Source organism: Nematostella vectensis, chromosome 12 (genome assembly GCF_932526225.1).
Source record: "Nematostella vectensis chromosome 12, jaNemVect1.1, whole genome shotgun sequence".
Classification (NCBI taxonomy): domain Eukaryota; kingdom Metazoa; phylum Cnidaria; class Anthozoa; order Actiniaria; family Edwardsiidae; genus Nematostella; species Nematostella vectensis.
In genome coordinates, this window is record NC_064045.1 from 3,703,597 (window position 1) to 3,715,181 (window position 11,585).

Consider the following 11,585-nt stretch of genomic DNA (forward strand, 5'->3'; position numbering starts at 1 on the left):
TTGTTTATCTCACCAATATTCATATGGTACAAAAGGGAATTGATCTGAGATATTTAAAAAAATATTAAAAAGAGAAGTACATGTAATAATTGCAAGAATGAAGGAAAAGTATAAACTTATCACCAAGTTTTGCCAATAAAAATTGATTGATTGATTGATTGTCAAATCTCTAGATTTGGTGTCTGGGCTTCCTGTGTTACCCATGAACTCTAGGGCGCTTATTGCATATGGCGGCAGTTCTAAAATCAATATGGATGGCAACTCACGAGTCACGGTGAGAAAATGACTATAAAACGTTGAACATGGCTACAGTATTTCGCTAGATTACGATGGCTTGATTGAGGGGAAGCTTTCTGTGTAATTTAAACGCCTAGCGATTTCTTTGCCAACTGGATTTCGAACTTGGTGAAAGACCATTTGTCATTTTCGCCATGCTCGTTGTTCGTAGAGCATGGCTGTCAACTTACCCGCATTAGGCGGGTGTCACAAGGTTTTGGACTTCATCACAAGCCTAATTTTTGTGAGAATGTTCATACATTCTCTGTATTCACATATTACTTTATTTCTAAAGATTCCTGTCCAAGTTGGGTTGACATATGGTAGAGTTACTATCTGAGCAGAAAACTACGTACATGTTGCCCATTCTTTCGTATTTTAAATACTTAGGGAGAATCAGTGGTTTCGATTTTCGGGGTCGTTTCTGCCTTGCCGATGAACGGGGGGTGGGTCAGTGGTTTAGATTTTTGGTGTCGTTTCTGTCGGGCCGTAGAACAGGGGATGGGGGGGGGGGGAGAGGGGGGTGTTTCAAGTCAGTATTTTATATGAGTGAGTACTTAAGTGCATGTCTCGCTCTTGGCATATATTGTAGGTTATCCCAGAAGCTCAGAATATAGCAGCAACATGGGCATCCGTACAGAGTTTAATGGTTTACCCATCTGGAGGCAAGCCAGCACCCGGTAGGTGAAACCACCTGGTATGATTAATTGAACCAAATCAAACCAAATACTACAAACTGGATTGAACTACAATTTAACAGTAGGATGTAGGGGGTGCATAGTCACAAATACCATGTCAAAAGATTTTCAGACCCTCAGTGGCCTAGGCTATTACACATCCCTCCTTGTCGACCTCTAATTACTAGTCAGTCTAAGTTTGTGTACCACTATCTCAGGTTCTCCTAGGCGTGTCCATTCTACTGTCCTCCATGAAGTTCAATGGCAGGCTGATGCTCAAAGTGTCATCATGCGTAAACTGATCAACGAGACTCATGGTAAGTGATACATGTCAACTGATCAATGAGACCCATGGTAAGTGATACATGTCAACTGATCAACGAGACTCATGGTAAGTGATACATGTCAACTGATCAACAAGACCCATGGTAAGTGATACATGTCAACTGATCAACGAGACCCATGGTAAGTGATACATGTCAACTGATCAACGAGACCCATGGTAAGTGATACATGTCAACTGATCAACGAGACCCATGGTAAGTGATACATGTCAACTGATCAACGAGACCCATGGTAAGTGATACATGTCAACTGATCAACGAGACCCATGGTAAGTGATACATGTCAACTGATCAATGAGACCCATGGTAAATGATACATGTCAACTAATCAACAAGACCCATGGTAAGTGATACATGTCAACTGATCAACGAGACTCATGGTAAGTGATACATGTCAACTGATCAACAAGACCCATGGTAAGTGATACATGTCAACTGATCAACGAGACCCATGGTAAGTGATACATGTCAACTGATCAACGAGACCCGTGGTAAGTGATACATGTCAACTGATCAATGAGACCCATGGTAAGTGATACATGTCAACTGATCAACGAGACCCATGGTAAGTGATACATGTCAACTGATCAACGAGACCCATGGTAAGTGATACATGTCAACTGATCAACGAGACCCATGGTAAGTGATACATGTCAACTGATCAACGAGACCCATGGTAAGTGATACATGTCAACTGATCAATGAGACCCGTGGTAAGTGATACATGTCAACTGATCAACGAGACTCATGGTAAGTGATACATGTCAACTGATCAACAAGACCCATGGTAAGTGATACATGTCAACTGATCAACGAGACCCATGGTAAGTGATACATGTCAACTGATCAATGAGACCCGTGGTAAGTGATACATGTCAACTGATCAATGAGACCCATGGTAAGTGATACATGTCAACTGATCAACGAGACCCATGGTAAGTGATACATGTCAACTGATCAACGAGACCCATGGTAAGTGATACATGTCAACTGATCAACGAGACCCATGGTAAGTGATACATGTCAACTGATCAACGAGACCCATGGTAAGTGATACATGTCAACTGATCAATGAGACCCGTGGTAAGTGATACATGTCAACTGATCAATGAGACCCATGGTAAGTGATACATGTCAACTGATCAACAAGACCCATGGTAAGTGATACATGTCAACTGATCAACGAGACCCATGGTAAGTGATACATGTCAACTGATCAACGAGACCCATGGTAAGTGATACATGTCAACTGATCAACAAGACCCATGGTAAGTGATACATGTCAACTGATCAACGAGACCCATGGTAAGTGATAAATGTCAACTGATCAACGAGACCCATGGTAAGTGGTACATGTCAACTGATCAACGAGACCCATGGTAAAAGATACATGTCAACTGATCGGGTGCCTATAATTTTGTTTAAAATAATAAATTATAATTTTCTCTTGCTTCCCAGGTATATTCCTTGACCTCCAACAGCTCCACGAGACAGGGGTGACTTTGAAGAAGGCGAGGTAACAACAAAGAGAGCTGGCAAGATTAAGAAAACTGATGTGTAATAATCTTACTGTGAAAAAAAAAACAGACAACACTAGAATGTTATGGTGCATGAGTATTCTGCTAAAAAGATCTACACTCACATGAAATGACCTATTTGTTTACAGCTTGATCAAAATCAGTCGCCGCTATCGAGCTGTGCTGCGTTCATGTTTATTACAACTAAGGGACACAGGTTTGTTTATTAGGTGTTGGAATAATTAAGTCTTTGTACTGTAGCACCTTGACAATTCACACGAAAACTTGAGTACATCAGCTACTGTTTTAGTCTTTTTAGCAAGAACAAATTTTCCATTTTGAGTTACACGAGTGTGCATTTTTTATTTGTTGATTTTGATGTCCCTGTGGCAGCCTCAAGGGAGCGACATTCTGAGGAAGGGCGTAGCAGTGTGCAGGTAAGCACTATGTTTTATTTTTGCTGGATTTAATCACATTCTTTATTAGGCTAGATGCAAATTAGAAGAACATACAAAAAAATTCAATATCACAGGATCATGTATGTATTGTTAAAGCCATAGTAGGTTTTATCACTAATTGAATTGTGTATCAGTGTATTTGAATAAATATTTCCTTTTTTTCATCTAGAAACAGACCCTGACCATGATAGAGCTGGTCTGGCACTTGTGCGAGTTTCTGTTCATAGAGTCTGTGCCAGGTAAGACTTAAGGGGCCTTTCTCAACCACACATAATGCATTGCTAATATATCATGAGAAAGTCCATGATAAGAATTACGTAAAGAGCCCTTTTCAGGCTTTCCTCTGTTACACTACTGTATTCCTTTAAAATTAAAAAATCTTAAAATCACCATTGAAAAATAATTTACCATTACTAAATTAAATTCTTCGTCTATTTGAAACATTTTCCTGTCACATTAGGTGGTACCGTATTAACAAGACTGTTGGAATGGTCTAAGACTGAGAGAACAGAGAGATATCTGCATGATGTATTACAGTACCACCCACCTAGTGAGAGTCCATCTTATTGGCCTGCTGTAAGTACTACATTAACATTTATAACAGAACTACAATGTGATCAACAGCTATAATAACAACTAACAACATCATGATCATTAACAGAAACAATAATAACTTACAATATCTTCGAGATCAACAACAACTAACTATATCATGATCATTGATAGAAACAACAATAACTTATAATATCAAGATCAACAACAACTAACAACATCACCATCAGCAATAGAAACAACATCATGATCAGCAACAGAATCCACAACTAACAGCATCATGATAATTAACTGAAACATTTAAAAACAATTTCATGATAACCAACTGCAACAACAATAAAAACAACAGCAAAATAGTTGGTAACTCAATCAGCATAATTTAGCGAGTGACAGTATTTAAGGTTCCCTGGTGTTGGCAAGAAAGGTATGTCAAATAATTTGCCCCTGTTTACAAAGGCTCTACTATGCTTTAACTGTAAAATCATCAATAGCCAAACCAGCATCAGCAATAACCACAAAAACAGTATGATCAATAACAACAGCATCTAGGCTTGTCCAGAGAAAAATGTAGAGTGGGGTCCAACATTAATTCGCTCTCCTCAGAATGGTTTACAAATAATTTTCTTTCATTCTTAGCAATTCACAAGCTCCTGTAAACAGGTCACTAGGCTCATCTAGACTAGATTTTTTTCTCTCTAAATACACACAGTTACATAAGACATACAGTGTATGTAACTAAATTACCTCATTAACCATCTAGTCAATTCAATCTATTCAGTGGTTACCAATGTCATTTCTCAATTCTGCAAATGAACAGGGTGGGGTCCACCCCCTCCCCCCTCTCCCTCTGGACACGCCCCTGGACAGCCTTCTGACACTTTTGATATTCTACAGGTCTACTCTCTTGTCCTGCAAGGGCAGATGAAAGAAGCTTGCGAGTTGTTATCACAACATCCTGAGAAGGTCCATGGTTCTTTCGATGTAAGTTTGGCAATGTAGATCTTAGTCCAGGGCGAGACTTTCCCTAAAAACTCATGTGAAAATGAATGTTAACCTTACGCGGGGTTGCAAAACCAGGGCTTGTTCAACAATGTTTCATTGGCTCCTAACTGAACAAATCTTGTCTGCAACAGGCAGATTTACAAATGAGAAATAAATACTCATTTTAACACCTGATTATATACACATTATAGTGCTACCCTTGACATTTGCATTTGGTCGATGGGACTATTGAAATAAGTAGGCTGATTGGAATTCCTTTCAAAAACTGATAATGTATTTTTTCCAGGTGTTTGAGCAGATTATTGATCTAATGAGAACAATGCCGAGTTATCAGGTAAATTTCACCTTTTCCCAGTTTCTCTCAATCAGTTAAAATTTCTTAGTTCAAGCATACATGTCCCCCCTTAAAATCTTTTGAGTTAGATATTGTAATTCTCTGTTCTGTGATATAGGCTCCACTGCATTAGACTTCATGATTTTGTTACAGGGCATTATAGGAGCAAATAGATTAAATATTTTGTTACAGGGCATTATAGGAGCAAATAGATTAAATATTTTGTTACAGGGCATTATAGGAGCAAATAGATTAAATTTTTTGTTACAGGGCATTATAGGAGCAAATAGATTAAATCTTTTGTTACAGGGCATTATAGGAGCAAATAGATTAAATCTTTTGTTACAGGGCATTATAGGAGCAAATAGATTAAATCTTTTGAGTTTGTGCAAATTGGTTAATCTTTTGACTTAGATATTGTCATTCGCTGTTATATAAATGTTTATGGCCCTGCTGCATTAGTTTTCCTGATTTTGTTTTAAGGAATTATAAGAAAATATACAATTTGTTTTTCTGAAGGCATTACAGGGCCTTATGGTAGCGAAAAGATTGAATATTTTGAGATAGGGTATTGTTATTTTCTGTTAACTGTACATTTTTATGGGTTCCACTGCATCAGGTTTCATGATTTTCATTACAGGGCATTCGTGTATAAGGTATTATAGGGCATTATAGGTGCGAATAGGTTAAATCTTTTAAGTTTTGTATTTCCACTTCTGTTCTGTAGATGTTTATGGGTTCCACTGCATCAGATTTCGTTTCTAAGTGGAATCACTGGCATTTAGAAGTGAAAGCCCAGCTAGAAGCAGAGACATACGCTGGACACCAAGAACTACAGCTCCTCTGTCAGGTCATGGCAGGGGATGATAGCGCATTCAGACAGCTCAAGTAAGAACATTATGTTCATTATTAACGGTTCATCTTGATGTAGTAATATGTGCTTCTCATTTATAAGTTCGGAAGAAGTTCTCAAATAGTATGTACCTAATTACAAACACCTTGCATTTGAATTAAGTATCCATTTAAAGCCGCATTGTCACCAGTTTACTTCCGGAGGTCCGACGAAAACCTCAACCGTTAAAAGACAAAAGAATCTATTAGAATCCGAGATATTTAACAGGCCATCCCCTCTAAATTATCAATCACATCCTTAAAGAAACTTCCAATAGACACACTGCTTTCTATATTTTGAAATATTTTTCGCGTTTTCCGTTAAAAATCGTCGGATAATGTTAGGTAATCTACCTGAAGTAAACTGGTGACAATGCGGCTTTAAGCCGATAATGTCAAGCATAAGAAAGCATAAAAACAGTGTATGATTATCTTGGGGATTAATACATTATTTTAGGGGTTTTATGCAAGGTGGATTCTAATTTTCCGCAGTTTGGACTTCCATGTTTGATAAAACACTAAACTCTTTTTTGAATATACTATTTAACCTGACCTATTTTTAGGGAGTTTTGCCCCACTTGGTATCAGATGCTAGCATCCAAACTCCTATACTGCAACCCCGCTGTCAAGCTCTACGACCTTCAATACCATACTCAGGTACCTTACCGTTTGATCTGTAAAACTGTGAGCACAAAAAATATGTGTGAAATGTTTATAGTCTTCTGACCAATCACAAGTGAGGGTTAAAGTTGTCACTAGTGTACTTCCGGGGGTCCGACGAAAACCTCAACCGTTAAAAGGCAAAAGAATCTATTAGAATCTGCGATATTTAACAGGCCATCCCCTCTAGATTATCAATCACATCCCCAAAGAAACTTCAAATAGACACACCACTTTCAATATTTAAAAATATTTTTCGCGTTTTTCGTTAAAACAGTATTACTACTCTATTACTGGTCGCGCTATTATAGCTCACAAGCTTTTTATTCGTGCAAATACTACATGTACCCATAAGCTTCCCCAAGGATTTCAGTAGAACACATAAAGAATTTGTCCTTTTTTTTCTCAGTATCTCCTGCTTTCTTTTGTTATTTTCAGCCTTGTGTGGAAATGTTTGGAGGAAATGTTGCCCTTGGCCATTTCGACAGAATCCTGCTGTCAGCATTTGAGTTTGACATCTACGCGGTCATCAAGGGTAGCAGGTAGGAGATAAGGTCCGCCACACGTTCCTCCCTGCCACCAATTAGTCTTCATAAGATGCACATGTACAGATGTGTAGCATGCCAAAATTCATTCTCTCCGAAAACTTATGTTCATAGACAATGATAGACTAGGTTTCAGGGATGTTTCAATGCAAAATCATGTTTTGCGTATTATAAGCGCTTTGCGTATCTTGAGCGTTTTGTGTATTTTGAGCGGTTTGCGTATTATCGAGCGTTTTGTGTATCATGAGCGTTTTGGGGATCTTGAGCGCTTTGTGTATCTTGAGCGCTTTTCGTATCTTGAGCGTTTTGTGTATTTTGAGCGGTTTGCGTATATCGATCGTTTTGTGTGTCTTGAGCATTTTGTGTATATTGAACGTTTTGCGTACGTATCCTGAGCCTTTTGCACATCTTGGGTTTCTTGTGTATATTGAGCGATAAGTCATTCTTAAGCGTTTTGCGTATAATAAGCGTGTTGCGTATATTGAGGGTTTTAGCGTATCTTAGTTAGCACACCAGGCCTCTCACCTTTGTCCACGTCTGTCCTTTGTTAGTGTGGAGTTACCATTTACCGCTCTGCTGTTTATATTTCATAGTGAGTCGTTTGGCAACTGGTGGTTCGTCTCTCATCTGACAGATCTTCTCCATCATTGTGGCCAGTTGGACTCAAACCAAATCAGGTACCAATTTGATCTATTTCTTGTATGTGCAGAAACATTTCGTCACACTTCCCCTTTCTTTCCATTTAGCGTGCTTTTTCAAGTTTTATGTACATTTAAAGAGCCCTTGTCAGCCACACCTTTGTTATTGTTTTCTTCTAATATTGGAAGGCACATAGTGTCCTAAAACCTCGAGATAACTATCTAAAAACAAAGTTTAATTCTTTATTTACAAAAAGTCGAGAATATCTCAATGGCTTCACCAAATCAGAAGATGGAAATGTTGACACCTCTGTAGGTACCGACCAATCAAAAGTCACCAAATCTTATTCGGTTAGCTTATGGAAGTTTATGTTGATGGAAGGCAGAAAGCAGCGACATTTAATAAACCTGGATGGTTATTTTCGCTATTCCGCATGATTTTGACTTTCCAAAATAAAACAAAAATCACACAAAATCCCAAGTTGTGCAACTGATGACTGGGCACCTTGACTGCGTTTGTCAATGTTCTGCGAACTCTCACTGAAAATTTACAACTACTAAATCATCCTCTGGTTCCCGTCATGCAAAAGCGTTTTCATTGGCCAACAATGAAATTGTTCCCAATCACGCCACCTCCGTAGGTGCTAAACAAATCAAAAATCACCAAATCTAATTCGGTTAGCTTATGGAAGTTTATGTTAGTTGATGAAAGGGAGAAAGCAGCGTTTTGCAGTCAGATAACCATAAAAGCCACGTATTTTGTTTTTGTTTCTTTAATTGTAGCTGCAGTGTGAGCTTAAGGGAGTTCCTGTTACTAGAATATTCCGCCAGTCTCATGTCCCACCACAGGTAACTCAATCTTCAGACCATTAGCTTAGTTCAGTCACACCTGCCATCTCTCACCCCTAAATAGCCTTGAAGAACGATTAAATTTAGAAGTATAAACTTTTTACATTGTGAAATCCTGTGTGAATCCTAGAATATCGAACGCATGTGGAAGAACTAATTGCCGGGCAACACAGAAGTAAATCAACACGATTTGAAGTTATATGTCTAACACCTGTCTGAGAAGAGAGAGGCTTTCACAGAGGCGTTAAACACATCTTTTCTACACTATGTTGATTTATTTCCCTATCCCCACAACGCCTGTGCAGACCACCTAGTTTTTTCTACAGTTTGGCTGTGTATTTTTTGTTAACTACTTGGGCAACAACAGTGATGTGGCCTTTCCGTCTGAGTGGATCTCCTCCCTTAATTAAGCGATTTATGCCCCGTCTATTCCCCTTCCCTGATCCCAGTGCCTTGAACGTCCTTAAGTAACTGACAAGTCTGGTCAGGGCAGTGACAGCTAGCAACAGGAGGCACCTCATGACTGGAAAATGCATGCACTGGAAAAGAAAATTAACAATAGCTGTTAAAATGGTAGTCTGATACTGATTAACAATAAGGTATCTCAGTATCTCGCTAAAATTAACTGATGGAAAAGGGTACTTTGTGTTACTCGCTTTTGTGTATGATATGGTGGCGTGATTTGCTTTATCGAATTAAAACGTTTATTTGCAGTTTGTGGCAAGTGGCTGTTGACTACCTTAAGCATTGCCCCCAGTATGGAAGGTTTGTATTGGCCCAACATGGGAACTGTTTGACCAATGCATAATGCAAAATTTTATGTGTAATACCCTGGCTACCATGAAAAGCCGAAAGGGTATCCTCACGGCTTGTCCAGACTGCCATGATCGTTTGATCGTTCTGATCGTTTTTTTCTCTGTTGAAGAGCACACTTGGAGGAATATATAGAACATCTTCCGCTTGAAACAGACAAAAAGGCTACGAAAGTGCTGCGAGTTTGCAAACATCTGGACTTACCTTACCAAGGTATGAGAAAGGAATTGACTTTCCAAGGTATGATAAAGGGATGTGACTTACCAAGGTATGGGAAAGGTGTGTGACTTACCAAGGTATAAGAAAGGGATGTGACTTACCAAGGTATGGGAAAGGGATGTGACTTACCAAGGTATGAGAAAGGGATCTGTTTTTCCAAGGTATGGGAAAGGGTTGTGACTTATCAAGGTATGGGAAAGGGATGTGACTTACCAAGGTATGGGAAAGGGATGTGACTTACCAAGGCATGGGAAAGGGATGTGACTTATTAAGGTATGGGAAAGGGATGTGACTTACCAAGGTAGGGAAAAGGGATGTGACTTACCAAGAGATGGGAAAGGGATTGGAAAGGGATGAGATTTACCAAGGTATGGGAAAGGGATGTGACTTATCAAGGTATGGGAAAGGGATGTGACTTACCTTACCAAGGTATGGGAAAGGGATGTGACTTACCTTACCAAGGTATGGGAAAGGGATGTGACTTACCATGCGAAGGTATGAGAAAGGGATGTGACTTACCAAGGTTTGGGAAAGGGATGTGACTTACCATGGTATGGAAAAGGAATGTCACTTACCAAGGTATGGGAAAGGGATGTGACTTACCAAGGTATGAAAAAGGGATGTGACTTACCTTACCAAGGTATGAGAAAGGGATGTAACTTACCATGCGAAGGATTGAGAAAGGGATGTGACTTATCAAGGTATGGGAAAGCGATGTGACTTACCAAGGTATTGAAAAGGGATGTAACTCACCAAGGTATGAGAAAGGGATCTGTTTTACTAAGGTATGGGAAAGGGATGTGACGTACCTTACCAAGGTATGGGAAAGTGATGTTACTTACCAAGGTATGGGAAAGGGATGTGACTTACCAAGGTATGAAAAAGGGATGTGACTTACCTTACCAAGGTATGTGAAAGGGATGTAACTTACCATGCGAAGGTATGGGAAAGGGTTGTGACTTATCAAGGTATGGGAAAGGGATGTGACTTACCAAGGTATGGGAAAGGGATGTGACTTACCAAGGTATTGGAAAGGGATGTAACTTACCAAGGTATGAGAAAGGGATCTGTTTTACTAAGGTATGGGAAAGGGATGTGACGTACCTTACCAAGGTATGGGAAAGTGGTGTTACTTACCAAGATATGGGAAAGGGATGTGACTTACCAAGGTATGAAAAAGGGATGTGACTTACCTTACCAAGGTATGTGAAAGGGATGTAACTTACCATGCGAAGGTATGGGGAAGGGATGTGACTTACCAAGGTATGGGAAAGGGATGTGACTTACCAAGGTATGGTAAAGGGATGTGACTTACCAAGGTATGAGTAAGGGATCTGTTTTTCCAAGGTATGGGAAAGGGATGTGACTTACCAAGGTATGGGAAAGGGATGTGACTTACCAAGGTATGAGAAAGGGATGTGACTTACCAAGGTATGGGAAAGGGATGTGACTTACCAAGAGATGGGAGAGGGATTGGAAAGGGATGTGACTTACCAAGGTATTGAAAAGGGATGTTACTTACCGTATCAAGGTATGGGAAGGGAGGTGACTTACCAAGGTATGGGAAAGGGATGAGACTTTCCAAGGTATGGGAAAGGGATGTGACTTACCAAGGTATAAGAAAGGGATGTTACTTACCGTATCAAGGTATGGGAAAGGGAGGTGACATACCAAGGTATGGGAAAGGGATGAGACTTACCAAGGTATGGGAAAGGGATGTGACTTACCGTATCAAGGTATGGTAAAGGGAGGTGACTTACCAAGGTAAGGGAAAAAGATGTGACTTACCAAGGTATGAGAAAGGGATGTG

The 11,585-nt window shown here is 39.5% G+C and overlaps 1 protein-coding gene and 1 long non-coding RNA gene across 7 annotated transcripts in view; both read left to right on the forward strand.

The window, feature by feature from the left end:
- The window catches only part of LOC5516929 (nuclear pore complex protein Nup85), a 51,686-nt gene that overhangs the window by 16,946 nt on the left and 23,155 nt on the right, over window positions 1–11,585 (forward strand). For 2 of the 6 annotated variants that reach the window (XM_048720258.1, XM_048720259.1), the window contains 17 exons: window positions 174–274; window positions 869–956; window positions 1,172–1,270; window positions 2,756–2,813; window positions 2,964–3,031; window positions 3,208–3,251; window positions 3,442–3,511; window positions 3,733–3,848; window positions 4,719–4,805; window positions 5,113–5,160; window positions 5,888–6,048; window positions 6,615–6,708; window positions 7,150–7,253; window positions 7,850–7,933; window positions 8,678–8,743; window positions 9,458–9,508; window positions 9,669–9,769. In XM_048720258.1, the coding sequence (XP_048576215.1) occupies window positions 203–274; window positions 869–956; window positions 1,172–1,270; window positions 2,756–2,813; window positions 2,964–3,031; window positions 3,208–3,251; window positions 3,442–3,511; window positions 3,733–3,848; window positions 4,719–4,805; window positions 5,113–5,160; window positions 5,888–6,048; window positions 6,615–6,708; window positions 7,150–7,253; window positions 7,850–7,933; window positions 8,678–8,743; window positions 9,458–9,508; window positions 9,669–9,769 (1,411 nt within the window). In that variant the 5' untranslated portion in view covers window positions 174–202. The other 4 variants (XM_048720260.1, XM_048720262.1, XM_048720261.1 and 1 more) reach the window with 4 other exon arrangements.
- On the forward strand, window positions 9,776–11,477 carry LOC116620885. Its single transcript, XR_007305303.1, has 2 exons — window positions 9,776–10,382; window positions 10,744–11,477. It is a non-coding gene; the product is annotated as an uncharacterized LOC116620885 (long non-coding RNA).